Here is a 22,430-nt window from a genome sequence, read left to right on the forward strand (position 1 = left end):
ACCCGTCTTTCTCGTGAATACCCATTGCAGAAAACAACTGAACTTTTCAAAATAAGCACAAGATATGGAGCATCCCATTGGCATACATTTGTCCATGTAATAGCGACCCTGAAACATGAAACCAAGGAGACGCTGATCGTCTGGGTGTACCGGGAGCAACCGGAACGCTGACTCGATGTCTGATTTTGCCATCAGCGCCCCGGGCCCCAGGCGATTCAACATGGCGACGGCCTCATCGAAAGATGCATACCGCACCGAACACACTTCCGGGTCTATCGCATCATTCACGGAAAGACCTCGCGGGGCTGACAAATTATGTATTAGCCTAAACTCACCCGGGTCCTTCTTGGGGACCACCCCTAAGGGGGATCAAACAAAGTTAGCAACCGGTGGTAAATCGAATGGACCGGAAACCCGCCCTCGAGTCACCTCTTTCCCAATCTTTACCTGTACCACCGCCGTATGCTGCAGTACCGACAGTTGGTTCTTACAACTTGTTTTACCCTGAAAATTCCCCACTGGGATGCGGAAACCATACGAAAACCCGTCTCGCAACACCCCAGCGGAGACATGATCCGGGTATTCATTGAGCCAAGGAATCATAGCCATGGTATCAACCGGGGTAGGTAAAGGCGCCCCTCGGCCTATTTCAGACCTGTTTGGCGCTTCCCCTACCACCGTTATCACCCGTTTTGGCTCTGCACATGGTCTCGGGATGGGAGGACTGTCCACACCCCCCACAGTCGTGTCTAAACTTGCATGACCCCTGGGGCCTCGTACATTTTCCCCTGTTAAAGTTCCAACAAATCCCCTTTTTACCCGTGTTGCCACTCGACTTCGAGTGATGCTCGTTACCTGCCCCCGTCCGAAAGGACGTTCCAGAGGATTGGCGGGAAGATTCACCCCCGTTACCCCCCGACAATGGTACATTTAACATGCCTGAATTCTCCATTTTTTGCCAAGAAATAGAGTCATAACAATCCCAGGTCAGAGCTGGATCATGCTCTTTGGCCTTCCTAAATACATTGTCATAACAAAACCACTGATTGCCCTCGTATGATTGAGAATACTCCATGATACGTGTCTGATATATGGGCAACTCGGGCAACAACTCAGGCCTTCGCTCCCCCATAATTGAGGTGAATATGCCAAACGCTCTGCCCCAAGTACCTATGTTCTCCTCAACCTTAAAGGCGGCCATTTTGGCGCGCCAAACACTCGGATGCAGAAGCTCTTTTTGGCCCTTCACATGTTCGATCTCGTAATGGTCGGTAAGCAAAGAAAACATGTTCACATACTTATCAGCCCAAATCTTTTCCTTAACTTCGAGTGGAACATGCTGGGCCACTTTCTCCCTTCGTGAGGGTACAGACCCCTCCCCCGCAATCGGCAGTAGCCGCTTACCTGAACTAGGAGCTGTAATCGCTGCCGAACTCGTGCCCGCTGCGGTCTCGCCCACCGGAACCTGTGGGGGAACAGAAGATGGTGCCTTCGCAGCCTCTCTAGATTCTCGCAATTGCATCATTACTGCCCTGGCGTCATCCGCCGTGGTGCCCTCGCTATCTTTCCCCAACCACGCTGCCAGTTGTGCAGCCAACTCGGGAGGCATATCCTCCCCGTTCACGGGGGTGACCACCACGGGGATCGGATGCCCCTCCTTCGGAACCGGGATTGGCTCCTCTATCGGTGTATCGGGAACCGGGGCCTCCCCCCCAGGTGCCCCCCTCTTGGACCTCTTGCCTCTCCCGCTAGGGACCACTCCCGGCAATGCTGGTCCGATGATTCGCTTCGGGCCTCCCGCCCCGTTCATTACCGCCATCTGCTTTTTCAAATCGGCTATGTCCTTCACGAGCATGCGGAGCATCTGATCGGTACCGACCCGCTTTCCGACCTTCTTGCCCGGCATTCTCCAACGAAGATATCTGTAAGAACAAGAACAAAATTACAACGCTCAAAATTGGCTCTTCGTTCCGTCTCGAGCTCACGTGCAGCGGGGAGGTGCAGCTTCAGAGCACAGGAACAAGAGGATGCTTTCTTGGCTTGTTGCTTCTTTTATCCGTCTTCGGGCGGGCGTAAACCCGCCTCTGCCCGCCTCCGGGGGCGTGGCTGGCGGCTTCAGTGCCTAGGACAACCCACTCCAGGGCGGGAAAAAGCGCGCCCCGGCTACGCCGCTTCGGGCATACCAGCCGAGACTCGCCTCCCGCCCAAGATGGCCTCCCAGGGGGATCGGGGTACTCCACCATACGTTCGGGGGTACCGAGTGGTCGCCCCTTTCCATTAGTGAGCAAGACATGGTTTTCTATTGCACATTGAACAGGAAAAGAAAGCGTGCATTCACTGGCGACGGCGCCAGACTGTCTGAGGAGCAGATGGATTAGGCGTCACAATGTGTGGAGAAGGCCACCTACAGGTGGAAACTCAACCCTGCCTGAGATGTACCTCTTTTGTGACAATTGCTGAGGAGTTCTGTATCTGGCTCTCTCTACCAGCACATCGGCCTGAGGGGTGCGCTTCAGCAGCTAGCTGCAAGGGAAACATGTGGGCATACATTCAAGGAGTTAACACCATTTGCGACGTTCTAGTGGTGACAAGTCCTTCGCCTTAGTTACATGTCGGCCTTGTAGACAATGCCCCTATTCACGCAACACTTAGCGTGAAAGGGGCTGGCACTGGGTGTTGCAGTGGGCATTCCATTGCGACAGCCTATGCTGTTTGACTCTGCCCCATATTTACTTGGTATGGGGCAGCGCCAAAAATAAGATCAGAAAATACCTGTGGCCAGATGTAGGTAATCCCAGATTACCGATTCTTAAACACCGAATCATACCGATTCGGTATTTAAGAACTGGCAATCAGGATGTAGGTAATTTTACCGATTTAATTACCGAATCGGTATGATTCGGTAATTACCGAATCGGTATTTACCGATTCGGTAATTGCCATTCATTCCTATGGGCCTGGAGGCCCATAGGTAAATACCGATTCCGTAATTGGGGGACACATTGAAGGGTGGCAGGGTGTCACTTTGACACCCTGTTGCACCCCTCAATTGTGCATGGGTGCACATGTTGCACACATACATGCCCTTAGGGCATGTATGTCTGCAACATGGCACTGTTTAAAAAGCAAAAGAAATGCTTTTTAAAGGGTTTTCATTGTTTACCACCAACTTCTAGTTGGTGGTAAATAACGAATTCTTAAACCCCTGTAGCACTGATTAAAGTGCTACCTACATGTCAAAATACAGATTCGGTAATTTTACTGATTCGATATTTTACCGATTCGGTAAAATTACTGAATCTGTAAATTAACAGGCCCCTACATCCCAAACTCCAAATACCGGTCGGTAACAGCCGAAATCGGCCGTTACCGACCCGTATTTGCCTTCCTACATCTGGCCCCTGGTCTTAAACAGGCAATAAGAGGAGAATTTTCTTTTCTCCGTGTATATTGGTCTTTCCACACATGGATAGAGCAAATCACCTGTTAAGATTGTTTATGTTTAGGAAGGTGTCTCTTCCTGCACATAAACAATCCCCTCTGCAGTGCAGGCACCCTGGCAAAATGGCGCTAGGCAGCTTCTTTAGTGGCAGCGCTAGAGGAAGTGCAGGAGTGTGACAAATGTTTGTAAATATGGCGCATCCCTGCATTTTGAAATTGACAGATCAAATATGACTCGTTACAACGTGAGTCATTTCATCGCGTGGAATTACAACGTAGTTGTTACAATGACGACGTTGTCACAATGCATTGCCATTACATTGACTTGCAGTAGATGGAGCTCTAACATTAGAAAAGTATAATTTACTATTCCAACTCCAGCCTACGCAACAGTTGGGAAGGTATTGGCATATTAAACTATACTATTCCTAATGTTAGCGCGCCATCTACTGCAAGTCGATGTAATGACTTGCATAGTAATAGCATTGCATGGTAACAACATGAGCACGTTGTAATGGCATAGCGGTGTGATGACTGCGATGTAAAGGTCGTTTCCCGACGGAGCACAGCATTATCAATTTTGGCGTAATACTTTGAGTATCACAGCATTCTAAACTCCATATACTTTGGAATGTGATAGAATGTGGTGATACTCGAAGGGCCTTTTCATCGAAGAATCCAATTAGATGGACAGGACCAGAAAAGGAACCAAATCATCTATGCATTCAATAGCCTCCTTGTTTCCCTTTGGCCACGCATAACTGCATCGTGTTTGATTCACTGAGCGATCATTGGACCATCATGTTGCCTGAGTTTTTCTTCAACATCATTTGAAAGATTGACAGCTGCTCCTTAATTATGTTTGTCCAGATGATGACCTGCTAAATGACTATGGTTGAAACACTGTCAACGCCTTCCCAGGCAAAAAAATCAAAGGAAGCTTTGAGTGTTTTTTGTTTTTGTGGTTATACAAACCTGTTACTGTATATAATAGCCTTTGTTTGCCACTAATAATATTTATGTTTTCACTAAAGTTTGTCTTTGAAATTGATATATGTTTGTGTAATCTTAGGAGCGCTTTTTCTATAGTCATGTATTTGTATAAAAATATTTCTTACTATAGAAAAAAAACATGTTTGATACATTTCTGAAGGGTACTGTTTCATTATTTCTTGAATCATTGATCTGAATCACTAATATCTGTATTTAACTAAGAATCCGAACCATTGAAGCACTTATATTGTTTATAAGCTCCAGGTTTGGGTGACAGGGCTGTCCCTGTTAGTTGTAATCATCCTTTGTCAGCAAGGCAGGGCTCAGATAGTATAATAGCTCAGGACCTGGAGGGTTCGAGTCAGATATTACAGGCTCTGGAAATACTGCAGGTATGTAGAAGGAAGAGCCCACACAATTGGGCTTGCACAGCCGACAGGGTTGCAAAACCTTTTTTGGGGACTTGATGGGGAGTCATTAAAATGTGTCCCTACAGTGTGGTTAAACCCTTCTATGGGGTGTGGAGGGGAGTCAGTATCATTTGGCCAGTCACCACCACCGTGGCTAGCCCTAAGTGTTCTAGCCAATGTCCTAGGAGTCTCGCACGCGGGTCATCAGGAAAATGGATAGTCAGTGCTCGCTTGCGTGTCTAGCAGCGATGGAGGACCAGTGGCAGTCACCTGAGATGCTGCACATAGTTTGGTTGAGCCAGCAACCAGTTTTGGTAACAACAACCCAATGGTGTGCCACCAGGGGTCTATCACCCGGATGTTTCGGCAAAAACAGAGGAGGACATCAGTAAAGGGGACTTTCTTTAAGCAGTACTGCAGCATCCGACGTTCCAGGGTCGGCATGGATCCGGTATGACAGATGACACCCAGATTAAAAAGCTGGCAGGTTCTTGCTTTGGTGACGGCACCAGACTGTCTGAGGAGCAGATGGATCAGGCGTCACAATGTGTGGAGAAGGCCACCTACAAGTGGAAACTCAACCCTCCCTGAGATGTACCTCTTTTGTGACAATTGCTGAGGAGTTCTGTATCCGGCTCTCTCTACCAGCACCTCGGTCTGAGGGGTGCGCTTCAGCAACTGGCTGCAAGGGAAACTTGTGAGCATATATTCAAGGAGTTAACACCATTTGCGACGTTCTGGTGGTGACAAGTCCTTTGCCTTAGTTACAAGTCGGCCTTGTAGACAATGCCCCTATTCACGCAACACTTAGCGTGAAAGGGGCTGGCACTGGGTGTTGCAGTGGGCATTCCATTGCAAAAGCCTATGCTTTTTGACTCTGCCCCATATTTACATGGTATGGGGCAGTGCCAAAAATAAGACCAGAAAATACCTGGTCTTAAACAGGCAATAAGAGGAGAATTTTCTTTTCTCCGTGTATATTGGTCTTTCCACACATGGATAGAGCAAATCACCTGTTAAGATTGTTTATGTTTAGGAAGGCGTCTCTTCCTGCACATAAACAATCCCCCCTGCAGTGCAGGCACCCTGGCAAAATGGCGCTAGGCAGCTTCTTTAGTGGCAGCGCTAGAGGAAGTGCAGGAGTGTGCCAAACGTTTGTAAATATGGCGCATCCCTGCATTTTGAAATTGACAGATCAAATATGACTCATTACAACGTGAGTCATTTCATCGCGTGGAATTACAACGTAGTCGTTACAAAGACCACGTTGTCACAACGCAATGCCATTACATTGACTTGCAATTGATGGAGCTCTGACATTAGAAAAGTATAATTTACTATTCCAACTCCAGCCTACGCAACAGTTGGGAAGGTATTGGCATATTAAACTATACTATTCCTAATGTTAGCGTGCCATCTACTGCAAGTCGATGTAATGACTTGCATAGTAATAGCATTGCGTGGTAACAACATGACCACGTTGTAATGGCATAGCGGTGTGATGACTGCGATGTAAAGGTCGTTTCCCGACGGAGCACAGCATTATCAATTTTGGCGTAATACTTCGAGTATCACAGCATTCTAAACTCCATATACTTTGGAATGTGATAGAATGTGGTGATACTCGAAGGGCCTTTTCATCTAAGAATCCAATTAGACGGACAGGACCAGGAAAGGAACCAAATCATCTATGCATTCAATAGCCTCCTTGTTTCCCTTTGGCCACGCATAACTGCATCGTGTTTGATTCACTGAGCGATCATTGGACCATCGTGTTGCCTGAGTTTTTCTTCAACATCGTTTGAAAGATTGACAGTTGCTCCTTAATTATTTTTGTCCTGATGATGACCTACTAAATGACTATGGTTGAAACACAGTCAACGCCTTCCCAGGCAAAAAAATCAAAGGAAGCTTTGAGTGTTTTTTGTTTTTGTGGTTATACAAACGTGTTACTGTATATAATAGCCTTTGTTTGCCACTATTAATATTTATGTTTACACTAAAGTTTGTCTTTGTTATTGATATATGTGTGTGTGATCTTAGGAGCCCTTTTTGTATAGACATGTATTTGTATAAAAATATTTCTTACTATAGAAAAGAAAATGTTTGATACATTTCTGAAGGGTACTGTTTCATTATTTCTTGAATCACTGATATGAATCACTAATATCTGTATATAACTAAGAATCCGAACCATTGAAGCACTTATATTGTTTATAAGCTCCAGGTTTGGGTGACAGGGCTGTCCCTGTTAGTTGTAATCATCCTTTGTCAGCAAGGCAGGGCTCAGATAGTGTAATAGCTCAGGACCTGGAGGGTTCGAATCAGATATTACAGGCTCGGGAAATACTGCAGGTATGTAGAAGGAAGAGCCCACACAATTGGGCTTGCACAGCCGACAGGGTTGCAAAACCTTTTTGGGGGATTTGATGGGGAGTAATTACAATGTGTCCCTACAGTGTGGTTAAACCCTTCTATGGGGTGTGGAGGGGAGTCAGTATCATTTGGCCAGTCACCACCACCGTGGCTAGCCCTAAGTGTTCTAGCCAATGTCCTAGGAGTCTCGCAAGCAGGTCATCAGGGAAATGGATAGTCAGTGCTCGCTTGCGTGTCTAGCAGCGATGGAGGACCAGTGGCAGTCACCTGAGATGCCGCACATAGTTTGGTTGAGCCATTAACCAGTTTTGGTAACAATAACCCAATTGTGTGCCACCAGGGGTCTATCACCCGGATGTTTCGGCAAAAACAGAGGAGGACATCAGTAAAGGGGACTTTTCTTTAAGCGGTACTGCAGCATCCGACGTTTAAGAAGCTGGCGGGTTCTTGCTTTGGCATTTTAAAAATTTTGAGGAAGTTTCTTCCTCGTCTCCCAAAGGTTGCTAAGGAAACCGTGGTTCGGGCTTTGATCCTTTGTCGGCTGGACTACACTAATGCACTGTATGTCGGGACCCCTGGCTATTTGCTGAATAAGCTCCAGGTAGTGCAGAATTCAGCGGCCCGCCTCCTGCTGGATCTCCCCAGAAGGAGTAGTGTGCACCTCCATCTGCGCTCCCTGCTTTGGCTTCCTAAGGAGGTGCGGATTAAATTTAAAATCCTGTTGATTGCCCACAGTGCCCTATATGGCCGGGGGCCCAGTTACCTACAAAAGAGGTTCTCCTTTAATGTCCCGGCGGGACAGTTGCGTTCTTCCTCACAATTACTGATTCAGATCCCCCAGTTCTTTCGTCAAAGGCTTGGCAGATGCTCCCTTGTCCAGAAAGCTGCTCTCGCGTGGAACGAATAACGATTGGCTCTTCGCAGCATCCAAGATTCCCGTTCTTTTAAGAAAAAACTGAAAACCTTATTGTTTTAAATTCTGGCATATGATCTTTTCAGGTTTCGCGCCGGGACACTCTCTGGAGTAGCCGAGCGTGCTACAAATGCATATAACGATAACAATAACAGATGAAGGCTTTAGACCAACAATTGCATATGATAAGAGGGTCATGAATCTGTACCACGTGGAGTTTGAGGTGGCCAACAGTGCATCTAGACTGAACCATTCCTTTCCGATAAATTAGCAGGGAAATAAGAAACATGCTTGCAAGCAATTCACCCAAATTGATGTACAGAGGTAGGCTGGAACATATAGAGATCAGTCATCTGTACTGCAGTCTTGCCTCACATAACTGGAACAGATAGAGACCAGTCAGCAGCAGTGCCTACTTCTCCACAGCAAACCAACAGATACAGCCCTACCAGCATCAGTGGAAGCTTCCTCACAATACAACAACAGATAGTTCTACCAGCAGCAGTGCACGCATCATCAAAGCACAGCAACAAATACTGACCTACCAGTAGCAGAACAAGCTTTCCTCATGTGACTACAACAGATACCACCCAACCAGCAGCATTGCAAGCTTCCTTACACAACTGGAACAAATAGAGCACTCGACTCTCAGACATTGGCATCGGTGGCCCCACCTGGGCTTGGATTAAATCCTTTCTGGAAGAACCCACTCAGCAGGTCTGGATGCCTCCTTTTTCATTGGCTGCCAGGAAAATGTCTACTGGAGACCCACAGGGTTCTACCCTGAGCCCCTTGCGTTTTAATATTTATTTGACTCCTTTGATTTTTCTGGCAGAGGAGCTGGGAGCAAAAATAATAGCTTACGCTGATGATGCCCAGCTCCTATTTACCTGGAAGGACTCCGACTTGTCGACAGAAACTGCCCAGAAATGACTTGCACCAGTGTTTCAGTGGCTTGCACAGGCCCAACTAAAGTGCAACGAGGACAAGTCGGAGTTCCTTTTGTATGGTCAGTTTCTGCCCGCCTTTAGAGAAATCTTGTGGATACCAGATTTCCCTCGACCCAAGTTAGAGGGCGTTCCAGCAAAGAACTTAGGGGTCTGGTTGGAAGAAGACCTTCAGTTCTCGGTGCAAATCAAGAAACTCAGTGGAGTTTGATTTGGCACTCTTAAATCATTAAGAAGGTTCTTCCCCATGCTTCCAAGGTCTGCCAAGAAGATGGTCACCCGCGCTCTCATTCTCTCCCGCATTGACTATGCCAATGCTCTGTACATTGGCATCCCGGGATATTTGCTAAAAAAATTACAGACCATACAGAATGCTGCCGCTAGACTTCTGTTCAACATCTCAGGAAGATCAAGCGTGAGACAGTATTTATGAGATCTGCATGGCGTCCTGTGGACCACACAGTGCAGTTTAAGGCTCTCACCTTGGCCCATAGAGCCCTGCACGGTTTTGGACCAATGAATATCAGGAAGCGTTTTGCTTTCTATGTCCCCAGCCAATCTCTGCGCTTGGTCACCCAACGACGGTTAGCGATCCCCCGTTTCCGCAGGATGTGGCTGAGGGGTCAGTCCCTTTCCGTTAAAACAGCCACAGCATGGAACTCCCTTCCTTTGGAATTACGGTCTATCCAGGACTTTAGACTTTTTAAGAATCAACCTAAAACTTTTCTTTTTATTCAGCCGATTTAACTCTCTGCTCCATCAGGCTATGGTAATTGTGCGTGCCAGGACACTCTTGAGTATTTGAGCGCGGTATAAATCCATTATAACATAACATATAACAGAGATCAGTCAGCGGCAGTGCAATATTCCTCAGACCACAGTTACAGATACAGCCCCACCAGCAGAAGTGCAGGCTTTCCTCAGGTAGCTGGACCAAACGGAAATCTGTCAGCACCATTGCAAGCTTTCGCACTCCACAGGAACAGATACAATCCTACCCACAGCAGTGCACACTCCCCCCCACACACAATTGATCAAACAGAGACCACCCATCAGCATTGCAAGCTTCCTCAGTCACACCACAAGAACAGATGCAATCCTACCCACAGCAGTGCAAGCTTCCCTCACGCAACAGGATCAAACAAAAACCATTCAGCAGCAGCATACGATTCCTCAAAGCTAACCAACAGCCCAACCAGCATCATTGCCAGCTTCCCTAACACAACTACAGAAAATCATATTATTCAGCACAGTGCAAGCTTATGTACCAATCCGGATCTGACAGGGCAGTAGATGTGCACGGGCAGCAACAGGTCAAGCTTCGCTCACAGACTGAAGGTCTGAATGTTTTAACAGTAACAAAAACGTCCTGCACACACAGAGGCGATAGAACAGAGGCTGTAGCGCTGCCAATTGATGAATATTTACCTTTGTGGGCTTTAGAGGTGGCACACATCTCTCCAGCCTTGCATGTGTCTGTGCTCTCAGTTATGCATGGATAATCACACTTGTGGCACACCAGGGCCGGCTGGGTTGTCTCTGTCACTGCAACAGAGAAGGAATAACATGATTCACTGCAGGAGTGATTGCATCAGACACCATATCCTTTTAAAGGTTCAAGCTTGAACCATCAAAAGAAAAAAGAGGTGCTTCCTAAAACACTCTGAGGATTTATCCCCAACCCACAGACATCTGCAGTGGTAGTTACAAGAGCTACTATGGACATGTACAAGTACTACTCAGGAGACCCATTGAATAAGTACCAGACAATCGTTGGTAGCACCGTGCTGCAGGGATTCTGTTTGGAAACAGAATTGTGCCTTGGGATAACAGGAAGTCAGAATGTAGCGACTGGGGGGCATATTTACAAGAAAAATTATGGAGCACAGCGTTAGCCTTCTTGGCCACCTTTGAAAAGCAGGGCTGCACCTTATTTACACCAATACGGTGCAGCCCTGCATACCCCCCTGAGATGGCACTAATTACAGCTGCCTAGTGCCTACGCAGGCTCCCTTGCATCATAGTGCAAGGGTGCCTGCGTTGTGGGAATGATTGTTTATGTGCAAGGAGGTGTCCCTTCCTGCACATAAACAATTAAATAGTGATTTGTAACTTCTATGTGTGCTGCTTTGTGTAGCACACATAGAAGTGGCAACTCGTCATTTTTAAAATGATTGTTTATGTGCAGGAAGGGACACCTTCCTGCACACACAAAATCATAAATGGTATTTTGCTGTTTTTATGCGTGCTGCACAATGCAACATACAAAGAAACTGCAAAAACGAGGAGAAATAAGCATTTCTCCTCGTTGTGCCATGTTAAGACCAGATTTCTTTTGGTATGAATTTTGGTGATGCCCCATATTAATATCACTCTTGTAAATATGGGGAGCATCAAAATAGATGGGTGTTGCGGCAGAATGCCCACGGCAACACCCCTTGCCCGCCCCTTTCATGCTAAGTATAGCGTGAAAGAGTGCCTTATTTATAAGGCAGTGTTAAGCCTCATAAAGTGGCTTAACGCTGCCTTGTAAATACATAAATAACAGAAAGAAGTTGCCAGTACTGATATCAATAGGTAATATATATGAGTTATAACACAGCACCTGAAACACCATTCAAGACCGGGAGATAGTCAATAGCTTTTATTATTTTTTATAACTTTGTCAGCAAAGAAACATGTTTCATAAAACACTTATTCAAAAAACAAACAAATAATACATGCTAGGCAAAGGCTCTAATTTGGAGATCATTCATCATATCAGACATGTCAAAGGCATACAACATACAACCATTCATCGGGGGAAGGGGGTATGATGACTGCAAAAACTACAAAAGTGCAAAAAGTACAATATTTACAATGTAATGACAAGCACAAGACAAAGGGGGATATGAGAGAAAAGCCAAAGTCTGCGAAACAATTGAAAAGTAATGTCACTTAGAAGTTATTCAAACAAGAGGTACATTCCTATATCGGGTTAGAATGTTCGCAATATTTTGTTAATTATTAAATAAGGGTAATGTACACAAAATAGTGGTAAGCAACAGAAAAACTTTTTGAAGAGCTTATCACTCTTACAGACAGCGGTATGGCTGGGGCCTACGCGTTTCGAATCCCGCTGGTTTCTGGGGATTCTCTTCAGGGTCTTGGTCGTCTCTAGAAAAAGGAAGGGAGAATTATAAAAATCTAAAAGTGAGGGAAAGTTTATAGACCACATTCAATGGATCAACATCAGATTCCTATCCCAGATGCCACCCTCTCCTCCACAGGCTTACCAAAAAGCAGGTTTTCAAAAGTGTATAGAAAGCCTCAACACTTTAGCGGGATGGACTTAGTCTGAGTCTGAAACAATCATAAAAAGCATCGGAATCAGGTAAAGAAATAGAAAATTCATTGGGGTAGCGAAAGGTCGAGGTTGGAAGGCTCGATTTTACTTACCTTATAAGTCAACAAGAAAGCTTTACTTGAAAGCGAACCAGGGCGCGTAATTTAACGGACGTTTTACCTGTGGAGTGGAAAACATTGGGGTAATCAGAAAGAGTTCCGACATAGTAGGGAACTTGTCGTTCTACAGAGTCAAAGGAACTCTCACCTAGTACATATGGACCGGAATTTCGGTGTACGCAGCCGTAGAACTATGAACACTGGCACAAGGTCTATGGGAAATGAAGAGGAAACTTCAGTATGCGAGGGCCGCAAAATGTGAGTGTGACTGAGTGAGACTAATGAAAAAAAGTCGTACCGGAAACACAAAGAATCAAGTGGAATATTTAATACGATGGTTGGCAATCTCTATTAGTAGATACTTTGTTAATCTGAAAGAGAGCCAGCAACAACCCATAATGAGCACGTGTCAGCCACCAGTTATTTCGCAAATTAGTACTGTTTGACAAAGCGGCTTACCGTTAAGCCTGGGCGTAGTTCGCGTAGCCGCACTCCGCGAGCTACGCGAAGATGCACTTGCACTCCGCGAACTACGCATAGCTCCGCGAGCATGCGTAGTAGCTTGCTTGACCCGTTCGCAAGCCATTTTTCGTCTTCGGGAGTGCCGTGGAACTCTGGAACCTGCTCGACACCACATCTCCAGACGTCGCCTTCCTCACGGAAACATGGATGAACGCCTCCTCAGCGCCCGACATCGCCGTCGCCATCCCGGACGGATACAAGATCACCCGGAGAGACCGCGTCAACGAGACAGGAGGAGGCATCGCCATCGTCCACAAGAACACCATCCGCATCACGACCAACTCAGACGACACCCTCACAGCCGCTTAACATCTTCACTTTCAGATACACACCGACCCCAAGACCACACTCAGAGGCACCCTCATCTACAGACCCCCAGGACCTCGCACACAATTCAGCAAAGACATCGCAGACTTCATCAGCCCGCACGCCCTCGCCTCCGCTGACTACATCCTCCTAGGGGACCTCAACTTCCACCTGGAGAACAACAACGACAACACCACCACCACCCTGCTGGACAACCTCGCCAACCTCGGACTCATGCAACTGGTGAACACCCCCACCCACTACGCCGGACACACGCTTGACCCAGTCTTCTCCTCCAGCAAGTACATCTCCTTCAGCCACTCCACCGGACTCCACTGGACAGACCACAGCTGCGTCCACTTCAGCTTCAGAAAGACCACGACTCACCACCACCCGCAACAGGTTCCCCGCAGGAACTGGAACAAAATCACCACCGACCAGCTCACCACTTCACTGAGCCAGAACCCGCCCACCAGCTCAACGGACCCCAACCAAGCAGCCAACAACCTCACACAGTGGATCACCAATTGCGCTCGCCCTACCAGCCTCGACCACTCGCAGTCCGGCTTCCGCGCCAACCACAGCACCGAGACCGCCCTCATCGCAGCCACTGACGACATCCGAGCCCTGCTCGACAACTGGGAAACAGCGGCCCTCATCCTCCTGGACCTCTCCGCAGCATTCGATACGGTCTGCCACTGCACCCTAGTGCAGCGCCTCAGCAACATCGGAATCCAAGAGAAGGCACTGGAGTGGATCATCTCGTTCCTCACCGGAAGAACCCAGAGAGTCCGCCTCCCCCGTACAGATCCAAGGCCACCGAGGTCATATGCGGCGTACCACAAGGATCATCACTCAGCCCCACCCTCTTCAACGTCTACATGAGCCCCCTCGCAGCCATCGTACGCCAACACAACCTCAACATCATCTCCTACGCCGACGACACCCAGCTGATCCTCTCCCTCACCAACGACCCAGGAACCGCCAGAACCAATCTACACGAAGGGATGAAAGACGTAGTCGAGTGGATGAGGAACAGCCACCTGAAACTGAACTCAGACAAGACGGAAGTCCTCATCCTTGGATCATCACCCTCCGCCTGGGACGACTTCTGGTGGCCCCCTGCCCTGGGCAGCGCACCCAAACCAACGGACCACGCCGTCTCATCATCATGCTTCAACATCCTACGCATGCTCCGAAAGATCTTCCCATGGCTCGCCAACGAAACCAGGAAGACGGTCACACAGGCACTCGTCACCAGCCGACTGGACTACGGAAACACCCTCTATACCGGAACCACAGCCAAACTCCAGAAAAGACTCTAACACATCCAGAACGCCTCCGCACGACTCATCTTGGACATCCCCCGACACAGCCACATCTCCGGACACCTGAGAGACCTTCACTGGCTCCCTGTCAGCAAGAGAATCACGTTCCAACTCCTCACCCACGCACACAAGGCCCTCCACGACCTGGGCCCTGGGTACCTCAACAACCGCCTGACCTTCTACACTCCCACCCGCCAGCTACGATCGACCAGCTACGCCCTCGCCGCCGTGCCACGCATCCGAAGATCCACCATGGGAGGAAGATCCTTCTCCTACTTGGCAGCCAAGACTTGGAACTCCCTCCCCATCCACCTCCGCCTGACCGAAGACCACCTCTGCTTCAGGAAGCAACTCAAGACATGGCTGTTCGAGCAGTAGCGGACCCCCCTCCCCCAAGTGCCTTGAGACCCTCTGGGTGAGTAGCGCGCTATACAAATATCCTGATTGATTGATTGATTGATTGCCTGCATGCTCGGGATGTGTAGCGCGCGAAGTTACCCATGAGGTTTGTCCCGCCCGCTCGCGTCCCCTTATTTCTGGTCACTACTAACGTGTTCGCGAGTTATTCTGTGCTAGATTGCAGTTTCTGCGTGTTCGGCAACTCGATCTTACCGACAAGCATCCTCGCGCACGCGAAAATGCTATTGAGTGCGCGAGAACTACGCTACGCAGCAGTTTGCGGAGTATTCGACAACTTCGCGTTCTCCGCGGAGCGCGGAGTTGCCGAAACTCCGCAAACTCCGCGAACGGAGCGTAGTTCTTCGCCCAGGGTTACTTACCGTGATAGCTAGTAAAGAGCGTGTTCCGCATAAAGCGGGTCGCTAGTACAATGGAATTCAGGGGACCTGAAACGACATTGAAATATGGATATTAGTGATTAGAGTTTTCTAAAAAGTGACTAATCTGACCAAGAGTTCCAGGCGCCTTACCGGCATCTCGGCAGCGCACGGTGTGAACGTGTTTGAAAAAGTTTACTGAAACAGAAAGACGGAGCAGGTATTAATTTAACAATAAAGAAAGAGCGGCAAATGGTAGCTGAGAGGGAGTCGACATAGTAATACTTACAGCGAGTTCGCTTGTAAAGACCTTGGAACGGCGGCGTTTGAGTAGGCGCTACACCCTGGCTCATGCGCAAAAGCTGGCCGGGGCTGGGCTGTTCTACCTATATATGCTGGCCAGATGATTAGGTACGCCCACACTGGGACCAAGCTAGCAACGGAAAACACGGACTGGACTATAAAGTTTCGTATGCACGGTCCATGTGACAGGTAAAACGGATATTCAGATAACTCAATCCAGTGTTCTAACAGAAAACCGGATTACAGTTTAAAGATTTCGCTCAATTCATTTAACCCGGATACTGCCGTGTCAAATTTAACTATAAGAAAAGCTTCTCGTTTGGATAATGCCAAATTCTGATTGCCACCTCGAGGATTTTTTTCTACTCTTGAAATTACTGTCCATTTTAAGTCACTGACTGAGTGCTGCATCCGCGTCCAATGTAGCACCAAAGGAGCGTTTTCAACTTTCCTTTTTAGTCTGGATTTATGTTGGGAGATCCGCTGACGGACCTCCTGGTTTGTTTTGCCTATGTAGAGTAGATGGCATGGGCATGTAATGCCATATACAACAAACTTGCTCTTACAGTTGCTGAAAGTGTCATGCTTCCAGGAGATTCCATTGTGTTGGAAGAGTGAACCCTCCACAGTAGATTCACAACAAAGGCAGGTACCACATTTGTGATGTCCGAGGATGGGGGGCATCCCCATCATTTGACGTAACGTCGCAGGTTTAGAGGCAGGCATAGCCGCTCGGACTATATGGTTGGCAATGTTGTTTTCCTTTTTAAAGGCAAATAAGGGCACATTTACAAGACTTTCATCTAGATCTTTTACTAGATGCCAATTCTGTTTTATGACCTTTTTCAAGTGGTTGGCATTGGGGCAATAGGTAGTGACGCATACTTGCCGTTTCAACTCAGGTTTAGTTTTGCGTTCCAGGAGTGTCTCGCGCGGGGTCCATTGAGCTCTCTTCATACAGGTCTTAACAAGTTTTTTAGGGTACCCCCTATCACACAGCTTAGATGTTAGATTTTCTGAGTGGTGTTGGAAATCTTCTTTAAAAGTGCAGTTCCTGCGAACTCGCAAGAACTGCCCATATGGGAGATTTTCTTTAAGATTTCTAGGATGATTACTAGTAAACATCAGAGACTTATTCCGGTTTATACACTAAACCCACCGACCGGAATATATGGGCAGTTCTTGCGAGTTCGCAGGAACTGCACTTTTAAAGAAGATGCCCGTGCCATCTACTCTACATAGGCAAAACAAACCAGGAGGTCCGTCAGCGGATCTCGCAACATAAATCCAGACTAAAAAGGAAAGTTGAAAACGCTCCTTTGGTGCTACATTGGACGCGGATGCAACACTCAGTCAGTGACTTAAAATGGACAGTAATTTCAAGAGTAGAAAAAAATCCTCGAGGTGGCGATCAGAATTTGGCATTATCCAAACGAGAAGCTTTTCTTATAGTTAAATTTGACACGGCAGTATCCGGGTTAAATGAATTGAGCGAAATCTTTAAACTGTAATCCGGTTTTCTGTTAGAACACTGGATTGAGTTATCTGAATATCCGTTTTACCTGTCACATTGACCGTGCATACGAAACTTTATAGTCCAGTCCGTGTTTTCCGTTGCTAGCTTGGTCCCAGTGTGGGCGTACCTAATCATCTGGCCAGCATATATAGGTAGAACAGCCCAGCCCCGGCCAGCTTTTGCGCATGAGCCAGGGTGTAGCGCCTACTCAAACGCCGCCGTTCCAAGGTCTTTACAAGCGAACTCGCTGTAAGTATTACTATGTCCACTCCCTCTCCGCTACCATTTGCCGCTCTTTCTTTATTGTTAAATTAATACCTGCTCCGTCTTTCTGTTTCAGTAAACTTTTTCAAACACGTTCACACCGTGCGCTGCCGAGATGCCGGTAAGGCGCCTGGAACTCTTGGTCAGATTAGTCACTTTTTAGAAAACTCTAATCACTAATATCCATATTTCAATGTCGTTTCAGGTCCCCTGAATTCCATTGTACTAGCGACCCGCTTTATGCGGAACACGCTCTTTACTAGCTATCAGGGTAAGCCGCTTTGTCAAACAGTACTAATTTGCGAAATAACTGGTGGCTGACACGTGCTCATTATGGGTTGTTGCTGGCTCTCTTTCAGATTAACAAAGTATCTACTAATAGAGATTGCCAACCGTCGTATTAAATATTCCACTTGATTCTTAGTGTTTCCGGTAAGACTTTTTTTCATTAGTCTCACTCAGTCACACTCGCATTTTGCGGCCCTCGCATACTGAAGTTTCCTCTTCATTTCCCATAGACCTTGTGCCAGTGTTCATAGTTCTACGACTGCGTACACCGAAATTCCGGTCCATATGTACTAGGTGAGAGTTCCTTTGACTCTGTAGAACGACAAGTTCCCTACTATGTCGGAACTCTTTCTGATTACCCCAATGTTTTCCACTCCACAGGTAAAACGTCCGTTAAATTACGCGCCCTGGTTCGCTTTCAAGTAAAGCTTTCTTGTTGACTTATAAGGTAAGTAAAATCGAGCCTTCCAACCTCGACCTTTCGCTACCCCAATGAATTTTCTATTTCTTTACCTGATTCCGATGCTTTTTATGATTGTTTCAGACTCAGACTAAGTCCATCCCGCTAAAGTGTTGAGGCTTTCTATACACTTTTGAAAACCTGCTTTTTAATAAGCCTGTGGAGGAGAGGGTGGCATCTGGGATAGGAATCTGATGTTGATCCATTGAATGTGGTCTATAAACTTTCCCTCACTTTTAGATTTTTATAATTCTCCCTTCCTTTTTCTAGAGACGACCAAGGCCCTGAAGAGAATCCCCAGAAACCAGCGGGATTCGAAACGCGTAGGCCCCAGCCATACCGCTGTCTGCAAGAGTGATAAGCTCTTCAAAAAGTTTTTTCTGTTGCTTACCACTATTTTGTGTACATTACCCTTATTTAATAATTAACAAAATATTGCGAACATTCTAACTCGATATAGGAATGTATCTCTTGTTTGAATAACTTCTAAGTGACATTACTTTTCAATTGTTTCGCAGACTTTGGCTTTTCTCTCATATCCCCCTTTGTCTTGTGCTTGTCATTACATTGTAAATATTGTACATTTTGCACTTTTGTAGTTTTTGCAGTCATCATACCCCCTTCCCCCGATGAATGGTTGTATGTTGTATGCCTGTGACATGTCTGATATGATGAATGATCTCCAAATTAGAGCCTTTGCCTAGCATGTAATATTTGTTTGTTTTTTGAATAAGTGTTTTATGAAACATGTTTCTTTGCTGACAAAGTTATAAAGAATAATAAAAGCTATTGACTAGCTCCCGGTCTTGAATGGTGTTTCAGGTGCTGTGTTATAACTCATGTATATTACCTATTGATATCAGTACTGGCAACTTCTTTCTGTTATTTATGATTACGGCTCAGCCATACTGATTAGAGCCAACCCTTAGTTGTTCTTCGGTTATTATAGCGGGCGCTGGCCCGCGAGGTTTTGTTGTTCATTAATTCTGAAGTGAAGGTCGACTCAGTGCCACCTTCAATACCTTACCCTTCTTGTGATTGTTTTTCATGTACATGCTAGTTTTAAGTCTTTCTGTTGAACGTTATAAACTTTTTTGTTTCTCTCTATTCTTTCCTTAGAGTTATGGCAGATAAAGATACCTTTGCCTACTCAGAGGATCACATCAGAAACCTTCTCAGTGACCCACCTATCTTCTCCTCAGTTACCTTAAGTGAGACAGCGACAACATCTAACGAATCTGATAAATTAATCCGCCTCAAAAAGAAGCAGATCAGGACAGACCTTCATGGTCACTTCTTGTTGCAACACCTCCGAGAAGGCACCATCCAGGCTGGATTACAAATTAAGAATATACCTGTAATCTTTACAGAGGACCCGATATTTAAAAAAGGTTTCTCTATGATAGAAACTAAATGTAGTAGAGACCTTATGGTCCTAACAGTTGAGACAGCTGTTAGAATATCAAAGGAAGAACTAGCTGAAATCTCCAAATTAGAGTCTGAAATAAGCATTAATCCAACCATAGCAGACGCCAAGGCACTCTTGGAAACGGTAAATAAAGAAGTACAAGAGTTTAAAGACTACACTATAACTCAAAAATCTAACCAATTTGAAAAGGATAAAAAAGGTTATTCACTAGATAATATATATCCATACTTACAGGCTGATTTCTATCCCAAAGCGGAATCTAGACGTTTCCTTCAAGGAAACCAAGGAAGATCACGAAAACAGTTTATCTCCTTCTCTGACACATCGTCGTCAGGAACTGACAGTGAGCCCACCAGTAATTACAACCATCCCAACAGGAATCGGAACTGGAACGCCAACCAGCAACAACAAAACCAATCGTCAAACCCCCATTTTTTAGGGAGAGGCCAAACACTTCCCAGGGGTCGAGTGAGAAACAACATCCCGTGGGAAATGAAAACACGACGACAGCACTACAAAAACTAAATGCGTCGCCAATCTTTAATCTATCCAAAAAAGTTTTGACATCAGACGAGGAAAGTATTTTGGCAAAAGGCTTGTCATTCGTCCCCTCAAAAAGAACTGACTTTGTTAAAATGAAATCAGAATTTATCGAATTTTGCAGAAAATTACGATTGACCCTGTTTTTTAGTGAAAACCCCACCAATCAGCCGATGGAGGTTACAGGCCTTAGAAATAAGTCCACCTTTTGTCCTCCAGCTAGTAAAGTTCCAAAAAACCTTTTGACCTTTGAGAAAAGTGTCTTGTCTGCGATATTGGCTATGGAGAAAGAGAAAAAATATGTAAAATTTAACACCACCAAGAAGCAAATGACAGCTCTAAATAATTTAAAAACTGACACCACGGTTATAATCAAGCAGGCCGATAAAGGCGGTGCCATTGTGGTGTGGGATAGTAATGACTATACCACTGAGGTAATGAAACAGCTAGAAGACAGTAGCTGTTACCGTAAGATAAACAAAGATCCTACTACAGACCTTCAAAACGAACTTTTTGCCATTGTTCAGGAAGGTTTTGATCTAGGTTTTGTCGGTCCGAAAGAACTTGAATACCTAAAAATCAAACACCCTAAAGTGCCCATGTTTTACGTACTGCCGAAAATCCATAAAGATCCAGACCACCCACCTGGCAGACCCATCGTGGCAGGATGTGGTTCGGTGCTAGAGCCGGCAGCGAAATACGTAGATTGTTTTCTTAAAGAATTCATGATCCAGGTCAAATCCTACCTCCAGGACACTACAGACTTTATCAAAAAGTTAGAAAACATCAAATTCTGTGAAAACAGAGACAGACTGGTTACTTTAGATGTAACTGCTCTGTATACACAGATCCCTCAAGTTGAGGCTGTAGCAGTACTTACATATTTCCTAGATTCCAGACCGAGACCTATGCGGGTGCCTACTAAATTCATTGTGGACTTAGCAGCATTTGCCTTAAAGAGGAATTACTTCTGTTTCAACGGTGAGTATTACTACCAGGTCAAAGGGGTAGCCATGGGCTGCCCCTTTGCACCAGAATTGGCAGTACTGTTCATGGCAATGTATGAGAATGCGTACATCTACAACAATAACCCATTTACTCAATACATCGGAGCTTGGCTCTGATTTATTGATGACGTTTTTATGACTTGGACAGGAGATAGTGACACTCTCAATCATTTCCATCAATGGCTTAATGCCAGAACTGCCGATATAAAATTCAGCATTACCAATTCAACAAGCAGGATTGCATTCCTTGACGTGGAGGTCTTTCCATCTGAAGGGAAACTGGCCACCACCCTATACACTAAACCCACCGAACGGAATAAGTCTCTGATGTTTACTAGTAATCATCCTAGAAATCTTAAAGAAAATCTCCCATATGGGCAGTTCTTGCGAGTTTGCAGGAACTGCACTTTTAAAGAAGATTTCCAACACCACTCAGAAAATCTAACATCTAACCTGTGTGATAGGGGGTACCCTAAAAAACTTGTTAAGACCTGTATGAAGAGAGCTCAATGGACCCCGCGCGAGACACTCCTGAAACGCAAAACTAAACCTGAGTTGAAACGGCAGGTATGCGTCACTACCTATTGCCCCAATGCCAACCACTTGAAAAAGGTCATAAAACAGAACTGGCATCTAGTAAAAGATCTAGATGAAAGTCTTGTAAATGTGCCCTTATTTGCCTTTAAAAAGGAAAACAACATTGCCAACCACATAGTCCGAGCGGCTATGCCTGCCTCTAAACCTGCGACGTTACGTCAAATGATGGGGATGCCCCCCATCCTCGGACATCACAAATGTGGTACCTGCCTTTGTTGTGAATCTACTGTGGAGGGTTCACTCTTCCAACACAATGGAATCTCCTGGAAGCATGACACTTTCAGCAACTGTAAGAGCAAGTTTGTTGTATATGGCATTACATGCTCGTGCCATCTACTCTACATAGGCAAAACAAACCAGGAGGTCCGTCAGCGGATCTCGCAACATAAATCCAGACTAAAAAGGAAAGTTGAAAACGCTCCTTTGGTGCTACATTGGACGCGGATGCAACACTCAGTCAGTGACTTAAAATGGACAGTAATTTCAAGAGTAGAAAAAAATCCTCGAGGTGGCGATCAGAATTTGGCATTATCCAAACGAGAAGCTTTTCTTATAGTTAAATTTGACACG

The 22,430-nt window shown here is 46.1% G+C and overlaps 1 protein-coding gene across 1 annotated transcript in view; it reads right to left on the reverse strand.

Moving 5' to 3' along the window:
• LOC147717858 (uncharacterized) overlaps positions 1-22,430 on the reverse strand; it is a 38,804-nt gene that overhangs the window by 7,286 nt on the left and 9,088 nt on the right. Inside the window, exon 2 of the mRNA XM_086924636.1 lies at positions 10,509-10,625. Within this exon, the coding sequence (XP_086780762.1) occupies positions 10,509-10,625 (117 nt within the window). The remainder of the gene's footprint in view (positions 1-10,508; positions 10,626-22,430) is intronic.

The sequence above is a fragment of the Lissotriton vulgaris genome, chromosome 5, assembly GCF_964263255.1.
Source record: "Lissotriton vulgaris chromosome 5, aLisVul1.2, whole genome shotgun sequence".
NCBI lineage: Eukaryota > Metazoa > Chordata > Amphibia > Caudata > Salamandridae > Lissotriton > Lissotriton vulgaris.